The 23,599-nt window shown below is 41.4% G+C and overlaps 1 protein-coding gene across 2 annotated transcripts; it reads right to left on the bottom strand.

Moving 5' to 3' along the window:
- Positions 1–7,421: 7,421 nt before the first annotated feature.
- Positions 7,422–22,584, bottom strand: c12h18orf54 (chromosome 12 C18orf54 homolog). 2 transcript variants are annotated; one of them, XM_030436011.1, is made up of 16 exons: positions 22,142–22,584; positions 22,008–22,056; positions 21,025–21,160; positions 20,515–20,653; positions 20,213–20,380; positions 19,832–19,985; positions 19,670–19,739; positions 15,971–16,172; positions 15,559–15,647; positions 12,159–12,264; positions 11,957–12,073; positions 9,819–9,912; positions 9,677–9,731; positions 9,144–9,320; positions 8,808–8,863; positions 7,422–8,677 (listed from the first exon to the last, which is right to left on the bottom strand). In XM_030436011.1, exons 1-16 carry the CDS (start codon positions 22,233–22,235, stop codon positions 8,506–8,508), a joined length of 1,878 nt encoding a protein of 625 aa, XP_030291871.1. In that variant the 5' UTR covers positions 22,236–22,584; the 3' UTR covers positions 7,422–8,505. The 2 variants fall into 2 exon arrangements, with proteins under 2 accessions (XP_030291871.1, XP_030291872.1); XM_030436012.1 differs by lacking the exon at positions 22,008–22,056 and having other exon boundaries at positions 8,342–8,677; positions 22,142–22,582.
- Between the last annotated feature and the right edge of the window lie 1,015 nt (positions 22,585–23,599).

Below are 23,599 nucleotides of genomic sequence, written 5' to 3'. Positions count from 1 at the left end.
CGAGCGGCTTTATTGGAACAGTCTATAATTGCAAATAAGAAACAATGCACATATCCACTGTAAAACTACACAGGTGTGTTAATTTTAGGTTATCCAAAACTGCTCAACAGATATACCCCAACAGTCTATAATTGTCTTTATAATTTAAAATGAGGAACTTTAAAATTAAAGAAAAAAATAAATGTATGAATCCTATTCTTGACATTTTCAGTAGGCTTTTGATTATTAGTGTAAAGTACAAATATTGATGCACATCCCAAAAGTATTAGGGATTCTAGCTGTAATGTTGAGATTTCCGCTTTTTAAGGAGTCATCACCTGGTTTTTTACATATCCAGTCCCTCTTGGATCGCTTTGGATCAATTCTTAAAACTTATTAGAAAAAAAATCAAAAAAAAAAATCAAACATAGAACTTTTTCATATCGCGACTTTCTCACGCGAGATTATGCGCGAGGTTTTGACCGGTCCGGATGTGCATTGTATTAATATGTAATGAGGCGCGTGTTGATTGGCCGCAGGAAGGACAGAGCCGGAATGGGGGGCGAGCCTGCATGCACACACAGACTCCAAAACATAAACAGCCCCCTGTCATGGCGCACACACTAAATGACGAACCTTACGGAATTCAGGCATTTATGTACGAGCCGGAGTCGGAACCCGAATGGGAGAGTGAAGAGGCAGAGACGGTGGAAGAGACACGTTTACAGCAGGACGTCTCTGAATGGTAAATTCTTTGTTTTTTCCTTCTTACTTTTCACACTCGTGTTTTACATGTAAGACCTGAGTTTTAATGCTGGCGGTGACGATGTATGGCGTGAAAATGACAGAGAAATAAGCAGATTCGGCGTGCTCACTCTGGCTGAGGACGGCTGTGAGCCGATGCTTATGCAAGTAGCCTCCTGTGGTAACGTCACCACAGGAGCAGAGTCAAGATCTCGTGCTTTAGGAACGCGCACTATTGTGCGCTATTCCTGTTCGGAAAAAGAGCCAAAGCGAAAAAAATAAGCCACTTTCAAACTCCAGCTTTTCAGGCAAGTTTCAACAGAGGTCCAACACCAATATGCATGATTTAACGAGAGAAATTGCGATTTCCGGGTGATGACTCCTTTAACACCAAATTTGACATCCTTGGTTGCCATGAGACTGGGAAGGGATGAGCCAAATTTGGCGAATTTTGGCCACTAGGGGGCGCTAAAAGGATAAGAACTTTATATCTCCTGAACGGCTACGCAGATTTTTACGAAATTTGGTCGGTATGATGTAGGGCCATCCTGAGGCCATATCTTGAAGGTGGTCATGACTGGTCAATGTGGGCGTGGCTCATTAAATAAATCCAAATAGGCACACATTCAGCCTTTTGCACTTCCAGTGCACTTCCCATTACAGTGAATACCACGGCTCAGACGTTGGCCTGTGTCTTTTGCCCCGAGCCCGGCATCCTTTGGGGCCAAATTCGGTGGGCTCTGCGGTGCGCGGGGTCCGAGTCACGCGGGGGGGCTTGGCTGCTTGCAGTTCTAGTTATTATTGTTTTTATATGTTATGACCCTTTTTTGTTTTAGTTCCAGGACTTCAAATCAATATGACATGCAATACAATAGGAAGAGGAACATTTTAACAACAATTACGACAAATGCAGCTGTACCACCAGTAGGGTTGGGCGGTATGACGGTATTATACCGTGTGACGGTATAAAAGTGTCCACCGGTAGAGATTTAGCAATACCGTTTATACCGGAGAAAGAGCAGATGTCTGCGGCATCTCTCTAAGTCACTGTAGTTACACTGCCTCAACACACGGGGCACTGCAGGCACTGCAGCAGACTGCTCGGCGCGGTTGCATGAGCACGACGAAGAAGAAACAGCTTTACCGGGGTGATAACAATCCAGGGTTTTCCCTGCCATTATACGGCTTAGGCGCGGCGCCCAAGCATTTTTGCCTCCCGCCTAAGCAGGATTCTCCCCAGATGGTATACTCCGCGCGTGACGGTGACGAGCGTCCGTCCGTCCCCCGGTTAGCTCCCGGCTAATGGCTACGAGCGTCCGTCCGTCCCCCGGGTGACGGAGTTGATGACCGTCCGTCCGTCCCCCGGTTAGCTCCCGGCTAACGGCAACGAGCGTCCGTCCGTCCCCCGGGTGACGGAGTTGATGACCGTCCGTCCGTCCAATCCCCCGACTGACGTGAACGAGCGTTCGCACATTTTCTTTAAAATAATGTTATGCTGCTGTGAGCAAATAAAAATAAAAGAGGAAAATGATCAAATGCAACAGTATGATTATTTTAAGCCATTAATTGAATTTACAGGGGAGAAAAAACATACCGCGATATAAACCGTTACCGTGATATGAAATGACTCATACCGTGATATAAGATTTTGCTCATACCGCCCAACCCTAACCACCAGTAAAACTTTTGGACCTCATCAGAAACAAGCAAAGCTCACCACAGCAGCTGCCACCGCTACCCAGAGCAAAGTTAATGTGCTGATTTTTGGCTTTATAATTGGCAGTGCACAACCCCTCTCATAAGGATGCAGACTTCCGTAAGCTGATAGAAAGAATCAGTGGTGGGAAAACGCCCATGTGCAGGAAGACTCTGATGCAGCGCATCGACAAAGCGTTCCAGAGCATGAAAGGGTCGATAACCAGAAAACTCCATGGGATTCATACAGTATGCACAACAGCAGATTATAGCCCACCATAGGAGTTAGGGATCACTTGTCACTGCATGTTTTTGCTTTGTTATACAGCTACTTGTTAAAGCAGCCATGTTGCACTCCTAATTTCTGAGCAGTGGAGATTAATAAAGGTAAAGGAAATTGAATGGATTTCATTTTTCTTTAAATAGCATCAGTTGCAAGACAAAATTTACAACATTTGTGTTTTGTGTACTTGCATAACTTTTTCTCTGAAAACAGTAAATAGATCGTTCTCTAAAACATGTGTTAACTTAATTCAGTGTTCCAGATTAACATGCTCAGCGAGACAATTTTGGAGTAAGCTAAAAGTAATACAAAAGTATTTAGAATACATTACTTAAGTACATTACATTACATTTTAGGACATGTAATCAGTAATCTGTAGGGGAATACATTTTAAAAGTAAACCCCCCAACACTTTACACAATTAATACAAAAGTTTTCTTTTTTTGACAAGGATTTAACAAGTTCATTTAGCATTTTAATATATAACATTCGCATGTTGAAATGCCAATGCAAGCTTTTTAATGTGGCTGCACTATGCATGTTATATGTTTACATGAAGTTTAGCATGTAGGACATTATTCATTACACATATTATCCTCATTTCATAATGGCAAGTTCACATATCTGTATACCAGATAGATAGATAGAATTACTTTAATGATCCCAGACTGGGAAATTATTTTGTTACAGCAGCAGTGGGGCCGCAAATAAAACATTCTGTACATAACATAAATAGAAGGCAATATATACATTTACGTATATAGTGCACAGTATACTATAAACAATAATAATATATACAACAACTAAATATGCTAAATATACTATAAACAATAATAATATATACAACAAAACGATGGATTGTGGCAGGAAAGATTTCCTGTATCTATTGCTACGACAGCAAAGCTGAAGCAGCCTTCAGGAGAAGGTGCTCCGCTGTCTGAGTTGGAGAGGGTGGAGAGGATTATCCATGATGGATAACAGTTTGTTCAGTGTCCTCCTCTCCACCACAGCCTCCAGAGTGTCCTGTTTGCAGCCAATCACAGAGCCAGCCTTCCTGATCAGTTTGTTGAGTCTGTTGGTGTCGCTGGCTCCGATGCTGCTTCCCCAACAAACCAAAGCAAAGAAAAGTACACTGCCCACAGACTGATAAAAGATCTCCAACATCTTGCTGCACACGTTGAAGGATCTCAGCTTCCTCAGGAAGTAAAGTCTGCTCATCCCCTTCTTGTAAACAGCTTCAGTGTTAGATCTCCAGTCCAGTCTGTGGTTGATGGTAACACCCAGGTACTTGTAATCTGCGACTGCCTCCACATCCTTTCCAAAAATGTACAGTGGTTGGAAAGCCGACCTCCTTTTCTTCCTGAAATCTATCACCATCTCTCTGGTCTTGCTGATGTTCAGCCGCAGGTGATTCTGTCCAGTCCACTCCACAAAGTTGTCTACCAGTGCCCTGTACTCCTCCTCCTGTCCCTCACTTATACACGCAACAACAGCCGAGTCGTCAGAAAACTTCTGCAGGTGACACGACCCGGTGTTGTACTGAAAGTCAGTGGTGTATAAGGTGAACAGGAAAGGAGACAGTACAGTCCCCTGTGGAGCTCCTGTATCACTATCCACCACATCAGACAGAACACTGCCCATACGGACAAACTGTGGCCTGCCTGTCAGGTAGTCAGTAATCCAGGAGATCATTGTGTCGTCTACACCCATCACCCGCAGCTTCTCCCCCAGTAGCAGTGGCTGAATGGTGTTAAAAGCACTAGAGAAATCAAAGAATGTGATTCTCACAGTGCCTCCTCCACCATCCAGGTGCGAATGGGCTCGTTGCAGCAGGTAGATGACAGTGTCATCAACTCCCAAGTGGGGCTGGTAAGCAAATTGCAGAGGGTCTAGCAGTGCTACTGTTGTGTGCTACTTTTCAGGGACAACAAGGGATTGAATGTATTATTAAGGTCTTAACATTTACAACTATTTACAAAATTACAGCATAAATAAGTATTTACAGATTATTATTAACTATTAACAAAAACAATTATTATTAAAAACAATAATAAAACAGTTACAGATGATGTAGAGTAACAAGGCTGAGCAGGAGTCCCTGCAGTGCTGCTGGGCTGGATGGTGTCAGTGGGACATCATCTGGGTCGGTACTCAGGGTGTTTGGGGGTCCAGTCTCCTCTGTCCACCACATCATCCATCAACTGGGTCTGCAGTTCTGACTCCATCCACGGCTGCCATGTCACTAAGAATGGTTTAAGAAAGAGGCAAGAATTATAATTTCATACTCTAATTATAATAATAATAATCATAATAAATTACAACTAACAGAACTTTCTACCAAACATTTTAAATACAATGCCTTTAAAATATAAATTAAAACCATATGTGGCGATCAGCAGTTTATATGTCAGCATTAACGTAATGTATCGGTATGTTAATGACCCCAAGCTGTTAGCTAGCTAATAATTATAATATTGATAACATTACTGTGGGTTCAATAAGAGGTTTACCTCTCCACGGTCCTCTCAGCCGGAGATAATCCAGAGCCGCTTCTCCTCTTCCTCCACAAGCAGGAGGATTAAAAAGGAAATCATGAACTGCACTCACGATATTCCCTTTGAGTTTTTATCAGTGAAGCGAGCTCGTCCGTCTTATTCCCCAGAGACCTCACGTTCCCCATGACGATCGCTGGTACAGCCGGTCTATGTCTCCTCTTCTTCACCCTCCATTTCACTCCGGCTCTGCAACCCCAACGTCTCCTCCGCAGCTACTTCGGGACCTCAGGCCTCGCTCCGGGCAGCAGTGCAGGTTCACACAGCGCAATCAGCAGGTCGTACGTGTAAACAATGCGCTCAATGATGCGCTCCTGACCCTCCGTTGCTACGGCTAGCAGAAACATCATACAAAATGCAAAATGCCACAAAAGTTTGTTGTTGTTTTTTTAAAAAAAGAAAAAAAAGGAAAGTGTCCGTCTTCTCTCGGACTCTGGAGAAGGGTTGCCAAAAATTACCAAAAATTCACAACCAAAATCAAAACAGAACTTCAAAACAAACTAAAAAAAACTTGTAAAACCCACGGGAGCTGCTGCAACAGGCTGGCACCTAGTACAGCGCCATAGCAACCAATAGTCTCAACAGTTGAGCAAATGCTAGAAGTATGTTCAATGACGCTTTGTCCTCAACATCACTGGGATGTTGTAAAGCTTCATTCTCGACATTTAAAAAGCATCATTTCCACATTAAAACAAATTATCTTGTTTTCTGTTATCCACACAGTCAGATGTTGATACTATGGTGGCGCGACTGAGTTCTGACGCCACCGTGACTGCTCCTGTACGGAAGCCCTAAACGGCCATGCATTCATATATTTTATTTCCTCAGTTTTCACCCGTGATAACGAGTTAATTTCCTCCGTTTTCCCGAGATAACGGAGTAATTTTCTCGAGATCTCGTGATAACGAAACTTTGTTTCCCCGAGATAACACACACACCGTAAGAGCGTGTACCCTTTATCAGCCAGGTGCACAGTAGATCATTTCATCACGTTCAGCAAAAATCATGCAGGCACACTTCAAACACGCACACAGACGATTCACATAAACACAGATGTTCTCGGTTCACAGCGAGACGCTTTCAAAATAAAAGTCCCGCATTTAGTGTCTAATATAATTAATGAAATAATAACCTGGCTTCAAAGAATATCAGTTAACTAAATGAAAACAAGATGTTCTTATTAACAATTCACATTAAAGGTCGTTACACTAACTGACTGACTCATTCACACACACACACACACACACACACACACACACACCTTATATCGTTATCTCGGGAAAACAAAGTTTCGTTATCTCGAGAAAATTATCTCGTTACCTCGGGAAAACGGAGGAAATTATCTCATTATCACGGGAAAACGGAGGAAATAAAAGGTATGGATGCATGGCCGTTTAGGGCTTCCGTAGGTCCTGTACTACCGTGCGTTTCTTTAACTTATTTTGTACTTTTTTAGGACCATTTGTTGTTTTTTTAGGGTCGGCATGTTAAAATATGATCGAGACGCACTTTTTCGTATCAGAATGCTGCAAACAAGCAGTTTTTCTGACCTTTTGTCCGACTCTCTGTCGTGGCCTGTGGAAATATTGAGGGACGACGACAATAACAACAACAGCGGCGAGACCCGATGGAGGCGTGGACGGAGGCACGGGGGTCGCCGCGGCTGTGTATGGAGCAGACTACGGTCTCCGGCCTGTCGACCACCTTTGTCCAGCGTCCTGCTCGCAAACGTCCAATCTCTAGAAAGTAAGTTGGACGACTTCAGAGCCAGGATGGAGTTCCAGCGGGACATGGGCGACTGTGGCATCTTCTGTCTGTCATGGCTGGCTTCCCTCGTGCCGGACACAGCGGTTGCTCCAGCCGAAAACTTCTCTGTCTTCCGCATGGACGGAGCAGAGGAGTCCGGTGGAACGGGAGGTGGAGGAGTCTGTTTCGTGATGAACAACGGCTGGTGTAGTCCAAAGGAGACCAGAGTCCTCTCGAGTTCCTGCTCGCCCCACTTGGAGCATCTGAAGATTTAGTGTGCCGCCCTTTTTTCCTTCCTCGGGAGTTCACCTCGGTCGTTTTCCCGGCTGTATACATCCCACCACGGGCAGACACCGACAAAGCTCTGTCGGTGTTACACGATGTGACAATTGGATCAAAGAACAGACACCCGGACGCTGCTCTCATCGTCTTCTGAACAAATTTTTTTTATTACATTTATTACATTCTATTGTATTTTATTTTACTTAAACTGAGCACAGAAGTATAGTACATATCAAAAACATTTCACTGCGCATCCTGTATGAGTATGTGACAAATAAAACCTTTGAATCTTGAATCTTGGAGGGTAATTAAGAAAGGTCCTGGACAGTTTAGCTTAGCACGATAACTGGAAGCAGGGGAAACTGCTCCTTCGATCTTCAAACAACTCCAGAGGTGACTGGTTCCATGTTGCATAGTTTTTATTGAACATTTGTAGAAATAGAAATGTAAATGGGATATAGTCAGTGACTTAGCATTAGCACTATTTAACCATCCTCCCGGCAGGCTGCTCTTCAAATGGACAACATAGACTCAAGCTGCACTGGCGCTTTTTAATTCTTATTGCAGCACACACAGTTATCGGCCAAAATAGACCTGAAAACCACCTGTAGACAGTCATACTGACATTATACCAGCATTTTACAAAATGTTTAATGTCTGTGTCTTTAGAACATGTTAAACTGGAAGAGAATACAAAGCCTTCTTTTCTCTGTCCTTCTCTTTCCCCCTTCAGCTTTCTCACTCTTTCAACGGGGCTAAAGGAAAACCACGTCATATATTTATTAATAATTATCAAAGTCCACAACTCCATGTAAACAGGTTGGGCAGGCAGGAGATAAAGGAACGCTGCCTGTGTGAACACACAAACACGAGTGAGCCACAGCAGCTCAGCTACCAGGCTCAACACAAGCAGCCGATGTCGACAAAGCATTGAGAGGGGGAACACTGACACTGAAACAAACTGCCCTTCACCCGTTGTGTGTATTCTCTTCATGTCTGTGACATATTCCACAGATAAAGACATTAAAGCAGCAGTGTATCGCTGGTATGATGGTGCTGCACTAGTCTGTGCTAGTCATGTCGTCAGTGTGGCTGCGCTGACCTGTTAACATGTATGCCAAATTGAAAAGCAAAATGTAAAGCCACACACAGGCACTGCTCATGCAGCCAATGTGACCAGCGTGACATAGACTGTCATACTGACACCCAAGTTCCTCGCCCTAATCAACAGGTATTCAGTTTCAGGAGGGTCCTTGCTGAATCCTGAGTGCTGAGTCCATCAGCAGATGAAGAGGAGTAGTGTCCTTCATCTTCGTATTTCTTCTCCTCTTCCTCTCTGTTTTCCTTGCTGGGTTCATCCACCAGTGACTTCAGATGACTCAGGTGACGCATAGCTCTGAGAATGGAAATATTAATCAAAACTAATTAATTTTAAATCACACTAAACTATTCATATGAATGAATGCAGACAGTTCTGTTAAAAACATCTACATTTCACAAGATTTGAATGTGTCTAGTGCAGTTACCTCTGAAGTGACGGTCCACTAGCAAAACTTTCCAGCTCTGCTTCAGCTTCAGGCCTCTGCAACACAAAAACAACTCCTCTTTACCTGAGACCTGTCAACATTCCCTTCTACAAAACTTGTAACAATCCAAGGTGTGTTCTTAACTACACATTTAAATGTTAACAGCAGAGTCCTGAAGTCTTTCCAGAAATTCTTTATCAATGATGAATGGATGAGATAAACCTGATTTAGTATTTGTTTAATCTCAAACACAAGTCTTATTTTGTCCAGAAACAGATTCTCTTTTTGGAGAGACTTCTTTTCTGCCTAATGACCTGAGAGTGTGTCTGTTCATACCTGCTTCATGGGAGTCCCTGTCTGTAGCCTGTCAGTGATTGTTGGAGCTAACGATGTCTGTTGTTGTCGGTGAAGCTCTGTCTCCACCGCCTGCAGTCTGAACAACATCTGTTTCAGAGCCTCAACTGGACCAGGATGCCTAAAGATGCTGTTTCCATGGAGACCACAGTGCTGAGCCTAGGAGGTATAGTCAACATAAGGAGGCTCTGCGATCCTCGATCTGTCCGTTCTTTTGTTTAAAGTCATATCTAATGTAGGGAAGAAATTTCAAACTCTCCAAGAGGTGGTGACAAATAGGCCATTTCCACTAAAAGGACTCAAAAAGTTGTAACTTAACATGTATCAAATTTGGGCACTGCTTAGGATGTGTTAGTACATGAGAGTAGACAATGGGGTAGTTTGACAGTCCAGAGCGGAGAGACTGGGACCTTCTTTCCAGCATATCTTCAGCCCTGATCAAAGTTTACAATAAAGGTACTGTGGTGGATTAGTAAAAGGTGAGCTGTCAAAAGGGACAAACTAACGCCACCTACCTGAGCTCCTCTGTCAGTCAGAGCCTCTGTAACGCCTCCTGCTGCTGATGACTCCCTGCAGACAACATACCGTCACATAATCATGCTGTGTGTTTAGCTCTGGTGAATCACAAATATTGATAAATGGAGTGTAAAGTCTTACAGAGTGCTTGGATGACAGTGTGAGGATGGAAATAGCAGGAGCTCCTCTGTGTTCTGTGGACTGACAGCTTTACCAACACAATCAGGAGCGATGTCTACAACAACAACAACAACACGTTATTCAATGAGAGCAAGATGACACCATGGGGAGAAAATGTTATAATCTTTTGTGATGCAGTGATGGTTTCACTGTTACTAACCTACCCCTATGTTTATGTTATGCTATATTGCATTGCAATAACTGAGATGCATCTGTGATTTCATTGTAAGCTGAGTTTACAGTGACAATAAAAGGAATTTTATTCTAACCAAACTCTTACCCTGGCAAGTGTGCTAAACTTGTGAGAGTGTAGACCTGCTGTAAATGCTCCCATTATCAGATACTTCAACATCAGATTTAACCCGCAGATAGTATCAATGCTACACCATTTACTGTGTTCACAGTAAATATACTACTGCCAGAACTTAAGCAAGCAGAAAGCTGTCCTCGCAATAAGGATTCCTGTATTTAAGCACACAGAATACTATCTGTGAGCAGAAACCTAGTGAGGGTGCATATCTGATCCGTGTGCACCCGGTTGTGAGGGGTGTGGAGTTCTAATTCTCTCTTGCTTGCATGAAGCATTTCTCCTTGCTGCAGCAATTGACTTTTGACAATAGGAGGCAGGACAGTGACTGATTTCTTTTCTCCTTTGATAGTTTGCTTTGATTGGGTGACACAGTGGAAGTGAATGCCAGCAAATGTTCAATTTGAGCAAACTGAAGTTTGATCAATAGTGGGAAATAAACAAGGTAAGGTACTGCAAAATACATTTTTATTATATAAACAGGTGCATCTCAAAACTTTTTTTCCCCCTGTAACTTATAAAAAAATTAACCCTTTATATACCATAGATTCATAATGTGAAATATTGTTTAATTTTGATGATTATGGCTTACAGCCCATGAAAATCAAAATTATTACAAAAGACCAATGAAAAAAGGACTTCTAATAGAGAAATGTCGACCTTTTGAAAAGTTTGTTCATTTCACACTCAGTATGAGGTCAAGGCTCCTTTTGCAGCTGCCTTCTGTATTACAGGGCTAGCCAACTCAGCAGACCTGACCTTCTTCTTGTCAAGAGGAAGGGAGACACAGTACCCAACAATACAGGCGAGCTGAAGGGTGCTATCAAAGCAACATGCACTGATGCATTTATTTGTGCAAAAGGAGCCCCGACCGAGTGCATACATGAACAAAATGTTCAGAAAGTCAACATATCTGTATTATGACAACATAATGTTGTTTGGTCTTATATCGTTGCTTTAGTGGGTTGAAGTGCGGGACATCCCTCTTTTATCAGAGCGATATCTCTTGAAGGGCCTGTTTAGTTGTCAGACTGGGAACATCATCAGACTGTCACAAGCCTGTTCTGTCCTGCCGACTTACCTTACACACTGATGATTTGCCTATGTTGCAGCTCTGTTACTACTTCTGCTTTGGGATCAGAGGTGGAATGAATCTGTCCCCCCATTCCACTTCTGAAACTTTCATACAGGCGGTGAGGCAAAATGACGGTGCAATATTCCTGCCTTGAAAAGGACTAATGTTGAACACTAGGGTGTATAGGCTCCCAGGAGGGAATTCACATTCCAGCAGTACCCAGCAGTATTTAAAGAAACATAAAATATACATTAATTGATATCAGTTCCACCTTTACAAATTATCAGGATAATCCATTCATATAGGTTAATATATATTATTCCAATATGGGCCATTCACCATAATGACTATATTTACTTTAGTTAAGTATATTTTGAGGTCAATACTTTTGTAATTTTTACTAAAATAACACTTTAAATGCAGGACTTCTACCCTTTAACAGAGAATTTCTACAGCATCTTATTACTAAATACAAACTGTCACATGAAAGAAAGGCATGATGTGTGTTCTCTCTCCTCTGAAACATATTGTTTATTTAAACTAAATATTTTCTTGTTGTATTCTAATCTTAATACATTCCAATAGTATTCAATCTTTAACATGTTCTTCTGGGGAAGAACGCTCCTGGTTCCACACACCTGATTTTGGTTTTATGTCATGTCAGCGACTACCTATGTCACCATTATAGTGTATACAAGAAAAAAATTAATGAGAAACCTTGTTTCTTGGGTTGAGCCCTGGATTCATCTGCATCACTGTATGCCCTTACAGAACTCTGAGACAGAGAGTTCAACACCTGATCTGCCTTCTGGATCAGAGACTCAATTCTGTTGTCTGACAGGAGGAAAGCACAAACAGCAAAAACATGAGTCTGTTTGAAACGAATATTGAGTGTTAAATAATCATTTCGCATTTTTACCCCTGAAGATAGCTTCCATGTCAGAGCTTTTTTTCTCAGCAGCAAGCAGAGACATCTGTTCAGCAAACTGAAGCCTCAGATCTCTTAGAGTCAGCTGACTGGCAACCTTATAACACACAGAAACACATGAAAAACACACAGTCAAATTATCACTAACATCTACTCAAAGGTCCACTTCCTAGCTTTTTCAGAGTATTAAACTACATCCAAGTCTTCTTCAGCTGATGGAGTCATCACCTGTTAGGAGACTGAAGTCCCATACTTATAGGCATGGTCAAACGTAGGGCTGGCCAATAAATCGGCAAAATCGATTAATTCGAGTTTTTGGTTTAGGACGATTTAAAAAAATGAAAATCGAGGTTTTTATTTAACTTGCTCCGCCGCCGCTTCTCATGAGCTCCCGTAGTTCATAGTGGCTCCAATCAAATGTTCTCTGTAGCATGGCCTCTTAACTTCTGAGTGATTCTGATTGATAACAGCTGGTGACTTTTCTGGGCTGAATTTTAAGAGGGCTTGTTTAATACAGCCATTCGACTCAACCACACACACTACAATGGGAAAGTCCAAGGAGCGCAGCATTAATCTGAAAGAGAACATTACTGATTTGAACAAGTCAGGACAGTCACTTGGAGCCACTTACAACAGTTACAGGTCCCAAGACTAACAATAAGTATAAAGCTCATGGCACAATTGTGTCACTACCATGATCAACAACCTATCACCTGCTACTGAGAGAAAACTGGTCAGGATGGTCAAGAGCAGGGTGGGAATTTTACATTGCCCCACTCTCTGGCCTTTATGTCCTGTGAAAAAATAATCATCGTACGGCCACAGTGGCCTTTGTGCCCCTGCCCCGGTCAGCGTAGAGGGCTCGCCTTGAATTACAGCCACCAGGAGCACAGTAGACACTCACAGTAACTTAAGTGAGTTCGCGGTTCGCACAGGTGGAGTCTCATCATCACATCGATGATCTCACATGAAAGCCTCTCAAACAGCAGCAGCAAAACGGAAGAACAAGAACAACACTTACAGGACAGCAAGCTAGCTCGGCCGGTTTTGATATGATACATAACTGACTTATGTGGTAGGATTTAGTTCAGTAAAGTTGGAAACAGATTCTAACCACCCGGATCAATAACTCATAAGCGAAACATTGTTAAAACACAAACAACAACTCTTAACTACCGTAGTAAGGTAGACAACGAGCTACAACCATATTTTCATCAAAACGAGCGGCTGGACAATGCCACTGGTCTGTATGATCAGCCGTCTGCGAGACAAGGGCGCAGGGACCGTCTACAAAGTGCAACACCGAAAAGAGACATTACAAATAATATACAATAACTTTACTATTATTCACTGTAGTGTCATCAAAATTACTCCACACATCAATGGGCTCCTGCTGGTTATTCTACAATTTGTTGGGAAGAAATGTGCTTTCGCATAATTCTGGGGAATTTCTATTGGAAGAAATATTCAATACCTTCACTAATATTCAGTGTAGTGTCACCAAAATTTTGTATTAAAAAAAATATATATATTAACTTGAAATTGGTATTAAAAATGTTTTAATTAGGGCCGGGACTCGATTAAAAAAATTAATCGAATTAATCAGAGGCTTTGTAATTAATTAATCGAAATTAATCGCATTTTAATTGCATATAAATATTTGACCTGAGAACAATGAGAAGCAATTTTTTTCACATGGATTTTAGTATACCATTGAATAATGACTGAATACAGAAGCTTAAGCAACAAAACATTGTTTTTGTTTTTTCAAGACCAACAGACCTGTGCAATTTTTAAATATTTTTTTGGCTTTTTATGGCTTTATTGACAGAACAGCTGAAGATATGACAGGAAACAGGGAGAGAGAGAGGGAGGGGTGACACGCAGCAAACGGACCCAGGCCGGGAGTCGAACCTGTGTCCGCTGCAGAGCCTCGGCACATGGGACACGCGCGCTCTAACGTTACCCACTGAGCTAAACGCTGCCCCGACCAGTGCAATTTTTGCCATAAAGTGCAGCAATAGCATGCTCTTATCTACGCTGCCATCCGTCCGCTTTTGAAAACAAAATTTCCCATCCACGGGGCCGACCAAAGCAGTCTCATCTGCTTCTTCGTTCATTGTTGTTGTCTGAAGTCATGAACGTTAGTTGGTGCTCCAGTATAATCGGTACCCCTGAAACTCTTCCAGTGAGAAACGTTCCGCGGTGCAAAAATAAGTGCGATTAAAATGCGTAAATTTTTTTAACGCGTTAATTTTTGTGTAATTAATTAATCGTAATTAACGCGTTAAAGTCCCGGCCCTAGTTTTAATACATAATCCATGTCTTATTATAAATAAGGATGTTGTGGTATCAATCTGAAAGAAAAATCATCAAATTTTACTCAATAGCCTTTGTGCCCTGTCATGTGGCCTTGGTGCCCCTAAAAAAGAAGAAAAGTGAAGGCCAAATGGCCTTGCCCCTAAAATGACGAAATTTCAACCCTGGTCAAGAGTAAACCAAAAACCAATACAAAAATGATTTAGAAGCTGCTGGAAGACAGGTGTCAGTGTCCATAGTCATGTGTGTTTTATATCAACATGAACTGAGAAGCTACCGTGTAAGGAAGAAGCCCTTGCTCCAAACACAGCACCTTAAAGCTTGACTGAAGTTTGCTGCTGATCACATGGAGACAGAAAGCACGTTCTAGAGAAAACTCTCTGGTCACATGAAACAAAAACTGAGTTGTTTGGCCACAATGAGCAGCAATATGTTTGGAGGAGATAAGGTGAGGCCTTTAATCCCAAAAACACCATACCTACTGTCATGGTGCTGGAAGTATTATGCTTTGGGGCTGACTGCTGCTCTAAATAAAGCAAATAGAAAAATGAAGAAGAAAGATTATCTCCAACTTCTTCAGGAAAACCTAAAATCATCAGCAAAAGACTGGCTCTTGGGTGCAGTTGGGTGTTCCAACAGGAAAATGATCCTAAACACACATCAGAAGTGGTAAAGGAATGGCTCAATCAGGCCAGAATTTAGGTTTTGGGATGGCCTTCCCAAAGTCCTGACAAAAATATGTTAAGTGCTAAAGAAACAAGTCTGTGCAGGAAAGTCCAAAAATGTTGTTAAACTTCACCAATCAAGAGGAGTGGTTAAATATTAGAGTTACTGTATATATATTTTTTCAGATGTGGTCATCATTCAGAGGACCTATAATAAATTCATTGTAAAACCAAACTTCATGAATGTTGTGTGAGACAAAGTAGTTTCTGTTCCACTCATACAATCACAGATACATGGGAGTCCATTTACAAGACAGTGACATGCAGTTGGAGGCTCCATAACAGCTAAAATGGAGACTACCTTTTTTCAATTTTGTTAACTGATAAGCTTATTTCACTTCTCTCACTTGTGAGGATGTCTGATCAGGATCATCATCCTCCAGCTCTGCAACCCAGGATGGAGCTCCAGGTCTGGGAGCTGCAGGTGGAAGAATACCTGCAAGAGCAACATATAAACTTTCCAAAAAAGCAAGTAGAGCATATTCCACATCAGACTTCATTTACATATATTATTATTGTAAAGTTATTATTATGGTTCATTTAGAAAAATATATATATCACAGGCATTCTTTATAATAATTCATAATAATATCTTGCTTTCAGTTGATTGCTTGCTGAACACATTGGATGATCATGTCTTGCATTTTCAAATACTATTCCCAAAGACATGATGCAGTGGTACTGCAATGCTTGGTGGAGTTAGTTTCAAGGTGGGTCATGCAATTATGTATTATGAAATGCCATAACTTTGGACCCTACTAGTTTTGGTGCCGTGGTCTTCCCACAGCTCTGACTCTGTGGGTTGTGGCAGCTCGCTGAGGTCAAAGCGTTGGATCCAGGCTGGATCCTTCAGGTCTGGCACGCTGGTGATCCCAGGACAGTCCATGCCACTCTTGTTGCTAGTGAGCCAGTGAGGGATGTGGAGGGATGCCCATTCTGACCTCGCTGCCCCGTGTGCAGACTGATGGAGAAGGAAATAATGAGGTTAACTACACTGTCCTTAAAAGGAAGAGTGAAGCATTTAAGAAGCAGTGAAGATTAGAAAGGGTTTGCATTTTTAAGGTTGGATGGTAAACTGTAATTGTGATGTTTTCAAGTAAGGCCTAATTATTGTACTCATAAAACTGTTGCTACAGACCACATACAACACCTAAAAAGTGCAGCAACTTTGCTCTGTCTTTAGATAATATTCACAGGATGCTCAGAGAAATTAAAGGGCGGCTGTGGCTCAGGGGTTGAGCCAGGCTCTTGTTAACGGAAGATTGCTGGTTCAGTTCCCCTGGTTTGCATTTCAATGTATCCTTGGGCAAGATACTTAACCCCTAACTACCCCTGATGTGCTGGTTGGCACCTTGCATGGCAGCCACTGCTATTACTGTAGGTCGCTATGGACAGAGGCGTCTGCTAAATGCCCTGAATGTTAATGTGTTCTTTCTGATGCATTTTACCTAGCTTGTTGAAAATTAACTTTAGTTTAATCATTATCTACAGTCCTTAAGCTTAAAGGAATCAAGTGATTCTGTGTTTAGCCAAGTTTTATCTGTTAGAGTACTATAAATATCGAAGTTCAAATCTAATCAACCGAAAGCCTCTCGTTTTATCCTGCCCCCTAAGTTGCCGAAAGTGCAAAAGGCCCTCTCTCGAGCCAGTGTTTGGGTTGTCCATTCTGGGCATGGATTTATACCAGAACTAGATGCTGATTCACTCCATTGAGAATGAATTGCCTGATGAAGGTTTTCAGCCATCCAGGTCATGGTAAATCAAGGTGCTGTATCGGGGTCAACTGGACTTGTTTCAGATTCTTGAAGACGTTTCACTTCTCATCCTAGCTTCTTCAGTTCTAACTAACTGAAGGAGAGTTACAGAACTTTTAACCACTGTGTGTGAGTTTGTTCTCAAAGAGTCGACAAATGTGAGCTCTGAGTTTCAGAGTCATTAGGGCCATTGGTGGGTCGTTGGTCCAACCGGCCTTCATCGGGGTTGCTAAGGCTAGGTGAGCCCAAGTTTGAATGGTTGTTTAGCTGTCTAGGTAGAAAACTCAGTAAAGCACTGTAGGTGGGTGATAAGTATTGTTTTAGGCCACCTCCTCTGTTCAAAGATGTATTTTGACACAGATGGATTCCTTTACTCGTCTTTTAAACCATCGGTCTTCTCTGGCCGAGATGTTTACATTTTTGTCCTCAAAGGAATTATTTTTCTCCCTCAGATGTAAGTGGACAGCCGAGTCTTGACCTGAGAAGTTGACCCTCCTTGTGCTGTGCCATTCATTTATGGAGAGGTTGTTTTGTCATGCCTGGGTGTTTTGTCCTTAGGATGGACAAGTTTCTGCCTCAGTGTTGGTAGGTTTAAAGTGAACCGGAGATATGATGTTTATTAAAGATCCTCCCGAGTTTCTCAAATCTTCCTGCGGCATTGGGAATGACAATGTTTTACGTTTTCTCGTCTCCTCCTGCTCTGGGTCTTTTGGCGGTTTTGACAAAAGGTCCAGTTTTGGTAGCCACAGGTTTTAAGTGCTCCCCTGATGTGCGTCTGTTCCTTCTCCTTTCTCTCTGACTTAGTGGGCACGACCTCAGCCCGATGGTTTAGTGTTCTGATGACCCCTAGCTTGTGCTCCAGTGGGTGATAAGGGTCGAACAGCAAGTACTGATCTGTGTGTGTAGGTTTTCTTTACACCTCAATACTGAAGTATCAGTCTTCTTCAATGGGTACTGTACAGTCCAGTGCTCTCATCTTCTTCCGTGTAGAGGTTGGCCACTACTGGGCACTAAGTGCTGTACTGTAGCAGGCATTTCTTTACCATCTTAACATCTTCTTGAGTGGGAATCCAAGTTAAAAAGTGACATAAGAAACCATTGTTTTGTTGATGGTGATGTGATGTGATGTGAAGCACTTTGTTGTTAAATGTTTATCTGATTGTAATTGTTGTAATGTTGTGGTTTGTATTTGTTAAACAGTTGCAATGTACCACAAAAACAATTTCAGAAAGCATAATAAACAAACCAAACTAATAGAAGCCTCTTTTTTAGGTAATGAAGTACGATTCTTAATTGCATGTGAATTTACGTTAATGAATACATAAGTATAAACATTATGTTAGGGCTGCTCGATTATGGCAAAAAACATAATCACGAATATTTTGATTGATATTGTAATCACGATTATTAAAGACGATTATTCATTGATTTGAGAACAAGCACTTATTGAACTCTGAAATCTGGTATTTCTTTTTAACACGATAAGTTTGAACTGAAAAACAAGAAAAATGCAAATAAATAAGAGAAAAAAATATATCAATAAACTGAATTAAATAATGTGTAAAAATAAAAAATTAACACTATCCCGGTGCGGCTCGACAGGTCCGTTGTGGTGGCAAAATATAATGCTGTTGACACTTCTCTTGCAACTTTTCTGCGACATTCGTCATAAAGGTCAGGCAGAGCAATTCTGCTGAAATGGTGACGTGATGGTAACACACATAGTGTGTCCTTAATTGAGGACTGTGTGGCGGTAGTAGGAGTTGAAGAGCTTTTCATTTTTGAGTTATGACTTTAAATGATTAAATAAATTGGTCGTGTTCCCTTGAGGTGCAGACACGGTCGTGTGACATACCTTGCACAATATCTTCGTTTGTTCCTAGTCAGACTCCTCGAAACCTAAGTGTTTCCACAACACAGAATTCGCTTTACCTTTCTTCCCGACGAAAGGCTGCCTTTCTGCCAACTTCTGCCGTCTTCTTCTAGACATTTTTTCCAAACACGCACTGGCAATACGCACCGGCGTGGCTGAAAGCAAAAGTTTTAGGGCGGAGCGGAGTGCACAGGTGGAGATGGAAGGGTTCGCTGCATTTACCTCACAAGACACGGCGTGCAGCAGAATGATCGTTTTATTACGATTATCTTGTTTTCATGATCGGGGGAAGCCAAAATCGAAATCGAAAGTGAAATTCAATTAATCGCCCAGCCCTACATTATGTACCATTTCTGTCAATAGATCCCCGCTGAATCCTCCACACTGTACCTTCAAGGATTGCATTTCTCTTGACTAAAAAAAAGTAGGTCCTCAGTATGCTCAGCTTTAGCTGAATTTTAGCCTTTTTGTTTCATTCTCTATCATGAAATGCTTTAGCTCTCTTATTCAATCATGTAGAAAGAAAAACATACTTTATATATAGAAGAACAGATGTCAGAAAGTCAGATACACATTACTCAAAATTAGTAAGAGATTTGGATATGGGTGCAGATTTGCATGCAATACCAATTAAAAGTAAATAAAAGTCCTACTGAATGTATTACTGAAATGCTAAAATATCCCAATATACCTAACTAATTTGTAGTAGTAATGAGTAGTGTAATATGAGTAATGAGTAGTGTCATGTCATGACTCTATTTTGAATGCAGACTGTATGTAGTAACTGCATTGTTCCTTTGTAGACCGCACTAAAATGTGGATGAAAGTTACCCTGTAGAAGCTGACTGAGGAGATGTCATCTTCTGGTTTCAACATGGCTGCCCCTGCTTTTCTTCTGCACCTGGAGACGAGGAGAAAGTAATGAGTAATGACCTTCTACATGACAGGACAGAGATCTATCTGAAAGCATTGTAAATAGCAAAAGGCATTGACCTGGAGCTGCTGGGGGTCCCAGCTGGATGAGGATGAGGGTGATGATGGTTCAGTCGGGGGGCAGCATGGCTGCTGCTGAGTTTGTCCCAACTACTGTGTGATGCTCTGGAGGAGGAGGGACAGGGCTTGTAAGCTCCGGACTGGGACATGAGCCCTGGATTATAAACAAGACGAGTCAGAGGAACTTAGACACGCAGACTGACATAAAGACTGTAACTACTCAATAGTGTTAATATTGATTCATCCTTCAGTTGTTTATTCTATCAACCCATTCATCATTAAACTTGACAATGTCTGAAAAACAGCAAAATTGCTCATACCAACAAGATGCATTTGAAAATCTGCTATGAAAGTGGTGGTTGGAGTGATGTGTTTAAAAACCTTGAATAAAGGCGGAGGTGTGAGTGACAGGCATTGAGCCATCATAAGGGATAGACAGCAGCTCGTCCGTCGTCATGGACAGTCTGTCTCGATTGCAACTGTGATGGAGGGAGCTGACAGGTAGGTTCAGGAAGTCAAGCTCCCTGTCGGTCAAACGTTCCCTAAGAACTATCCGCAGGGAAAAAACACTGTTGAGGTATAATAACACAGAACCAAGACCTGCAGTGATTTAACAGGATCCTACTGGATTAGATATGAGAGTAAATCATTTGGACGTGACTTATCTCAGTATGGTGACCTACCATCTTTGTTTCTGAGCATGCTCACTCTGGGTTGACTCCGCGGCAGAGCGAGGCTTCCTGTCAACAACATGCTGCTCTGACAGTTGCTTTCAAAGTCTGTGATGTAGGCGTCCAGCGCTGCTGAGGCTGAGTCATAATTCTGCAATCAATCAATTAATCAAGCAATCAGTCAATAAATGGTGGTGATTTTTTTCTCGCTTAAGCACTGAAATCATTCATACATTTAAGGAAGTTTTTAACACCACCATTTTTCGTTACTATGCTCATTTTCTTCATCAAATCCAATGCAGAACTTCCATTTAAAATTCTGTGGAGCTTCTTTTCTTGTTAGTCTACAAAAAAAGTGACATGACTGTTGTGGGACCTTGGGATGGCACAAAATGGCTGCCAAAATAGGCTCAGTTGCCACTACAGGACAGCAGATAAAGAAAGGCAGGTTTCCTTCATAGTGCCTCATCACTGCAGTTAAAAACAAATCTCTCAGTAGAAACAGTAAAAGTCAAAATGAACCTTGTTTCTGTATCTGAAGGTGTTGTTGTGTTTAGAAGCCAGTCGGCTGCTCCTCAGGTGACCTGAGCTTGACAGCAGGGAGGTCGCTGTTGACTCTGGAGACACAGAGTTGCCAACCAAGCCGCTGGACTCCATGCTGATAAATCAAAAATAACAATAAGCAAAGTGTAAAGATATAAACTATTAAATTACGAAGAATAAGCTGATGTGATGCTGGAGAGGAGTGTTAAATATTCACCGTGGCACAGCATGTGTTTCATATCTAAATTCAGGTAAGGCTTTCTATATGCTTTTTTTCACAAGTAGCAGTTATAAATAGCTAAAACATAAGATAAACATAACTTAAAACCCAAGCAAAGATAGGCTATTGTAGTGATTGACTTTATAGGTCTATGGGTTGGTATCAAATTTTGTGATCCTTCAACTGACATTCCTCATCAGGCCAGACAGTCTGATGGACGAGCATATGAATGAAAAGCTTTCTCAGATTTCCCATCCATATTTTGGATTTAAAGTTGATATTGAGACACATACATTTCAACCCACCTGACCATGACTTGACAACCCTTCAAAAATACATGTCAGTGTGTTACATGCCATGGCCCGTTTACTTTTCCTGTCTTCTAGGAAAAGCCATTCAATGACGAGCTCAAGTTGTTTTTACCTTAGGAAAACTGCTTGACGTCAGTTTGATAATTTAGCCTAGCCATCAGCTAGCTAAACAACAACGACATAACAACCACACAACACGATAAAGTCAGTAGGCTTTTTACGAAACGGTTCCGCAAGAAATGTACAACGTTTATAGATGTGTGTATATAAAACGTTTAACGATTTGACTTAACATATCAAATCTAAAAAAGTTGTTAACTCTGCAACTATACTGACGTAAACATTCAACTTAGCAGCAAAACCAGACTAAAAACAGGAACTCGACTCAAGTGTTCCGACCCTAACCTGTCAGTCTGTAACAACATACTTACACATGTACTCCAGAATGTCTCCTTTTCAATATGTTTCGTGTCCAGCCTTCTGCACACACAAACTGCGGTTAAGACAAAACATGCAAGGCTCCTGGGTAATGCTAATACACTTAGCTGGTCTGGAATCAGTTTACCCCAGATGGTTTCCGCCAGTGCGAGGATGGTATGCCTGCAGACCCGGAGGCTGCAGAGAGATATACTGTTGACCAGAGCCGTCACGACCACCATTAAAAAATCTACTAATTAACAGGAGGCCTAAGTGACTCGCAAAATAAGTTATTACACTATATGGACTTTTTGAACCTCAGGAGTTTTCGCAGGGTCAGTTTTATGAACCTCTTGTAAACACCTCTGTCCATGGTCTAACTGTTACAGTGGGGAACATATTCTGAAGGGAATGCAGGATTTAGTTGAAATGGCATTAAAATATAAAAAAAAGTATATAAATTGTATATATATATATATATACATATATATATAACATTTATATTGAAAATATCATATTTGCTGTATGTGACTCTGATTAAATAAGGCACATTTCCCTAGGAAGAGGGAAACGACACAAGGCGGCAGCAGAATGGGGCGGAGACACAAAGCTGCGATCAGGACGGACAGTTTTCCGGCAGCACGCAGTCTGTACAGGAAGTCACAGACACACACATCCTGTTAGAGTTGAGTCCAACTGACTGATCAATGTTATCAGACACATTAATCATATTTTCTTAAGGATTTTTAAATTATGGCACCACAGCCTGTTAAAACTTTACAAAGACGATATGTGATGTCTGTTTATGCATCAACCTCAATTTCACATGAATCAGTTTCATACCAGTTTGCTGCTGGTTATAATTCATCTTTTGTAGGCCTGTTATTTTCAGACTACAAAAAATATATATACATACTTACCTTTTTAATTATATTGTTTATTTTTTGCTGTTGTTATTGTTTTTTAAGTAATATTTTGTCCTTTGGCTGCTATGGCAAACAAATTTTCCTGTTCGTGGAACAATAAAGGACAATTGATTCTGATTGTGATATATTAATTATTGATCTTCACATCTTAATCTTCACATATCACTTATCACAAGTTTTAAAGTTAATTATTTATTTTATGGGCCAAGATTGAAGACAAGATTGATTTATTGTGTTGTTTATGATATGAATTTGGGCTATTTAGTATCCACACCTGCCTCACAGCATGTCTTCTGTTCACAGAATAGCCTAAACCTTTAAAGTCAGTCAAATAAGATCAAAATCTCTCAAATTCATCAAAGATAAAAAGTGTCTATAAAACGTCATATAGTTGAGTCAACATCTTAAAGGGATATTCCGGTGTAAATTTAATCCATGGTCTAACACACCATGAAACTGTGTTAGACTCCGTCTCGAGAGATAAAGTTTGCTGACCGCTAGCTAACGTAGTTTTAGCATCCTTAGAAACGACCGCACGACAACAATACATTGCAGTAAATGGGTACAAATATAAAACCACCATCAAAAAGGAATAGATTAACAAATCCCACCACCCGAGAAGCTTTCCTTGTTGTGGGGAAGCCCTGTGAGTCGATTACCGAGTGCAGTAGAGTCCCGCA

The sequence above is a fragment of the Sparus aurata genome, chromosome 12, assembly GCF_900880675.1.
Source record: "Sparus aurata chromosome 12, fSpaAur1.1, whole genome shotgun sequence".
NCBI lineage: Eukaryota > Metazoa > Chordata > Actinopteri > Spariformes > Sparidae > Sparus > Sparus aurata.
This window is presented reverse-complemented; position numbering and strand designations above follow the sequence as displayed.

What these genes read in the sequence shown, in the direction of transcription:
- c12h18orf54 (XM_030436011.1), bottom strand. Translation starts at nt 22,235, where the DNA reads ATGGTGGTCGTGACGGCTCTGGTCAACAGTATATCTCTCTGCAGCCTC. An exon ending in CACCTCCGCCTTTATTCAAG is followed by an intron (nt 19,986 to 20,212) that starts GTTTTTAAACAC and finishes TTTATAATCCAG; the next exon opens with GGCTCATGTCCCAGTCCGGA. An exon ending in GGCTCAACCCAAGAAACAAG is followed by an intron (nt 9,913 to 11,956) that starts GTTTCTCATTAA and finishes TTGTTGTTGTAG; the next exon opens with ACATCGCTCCTGATTGTGTT.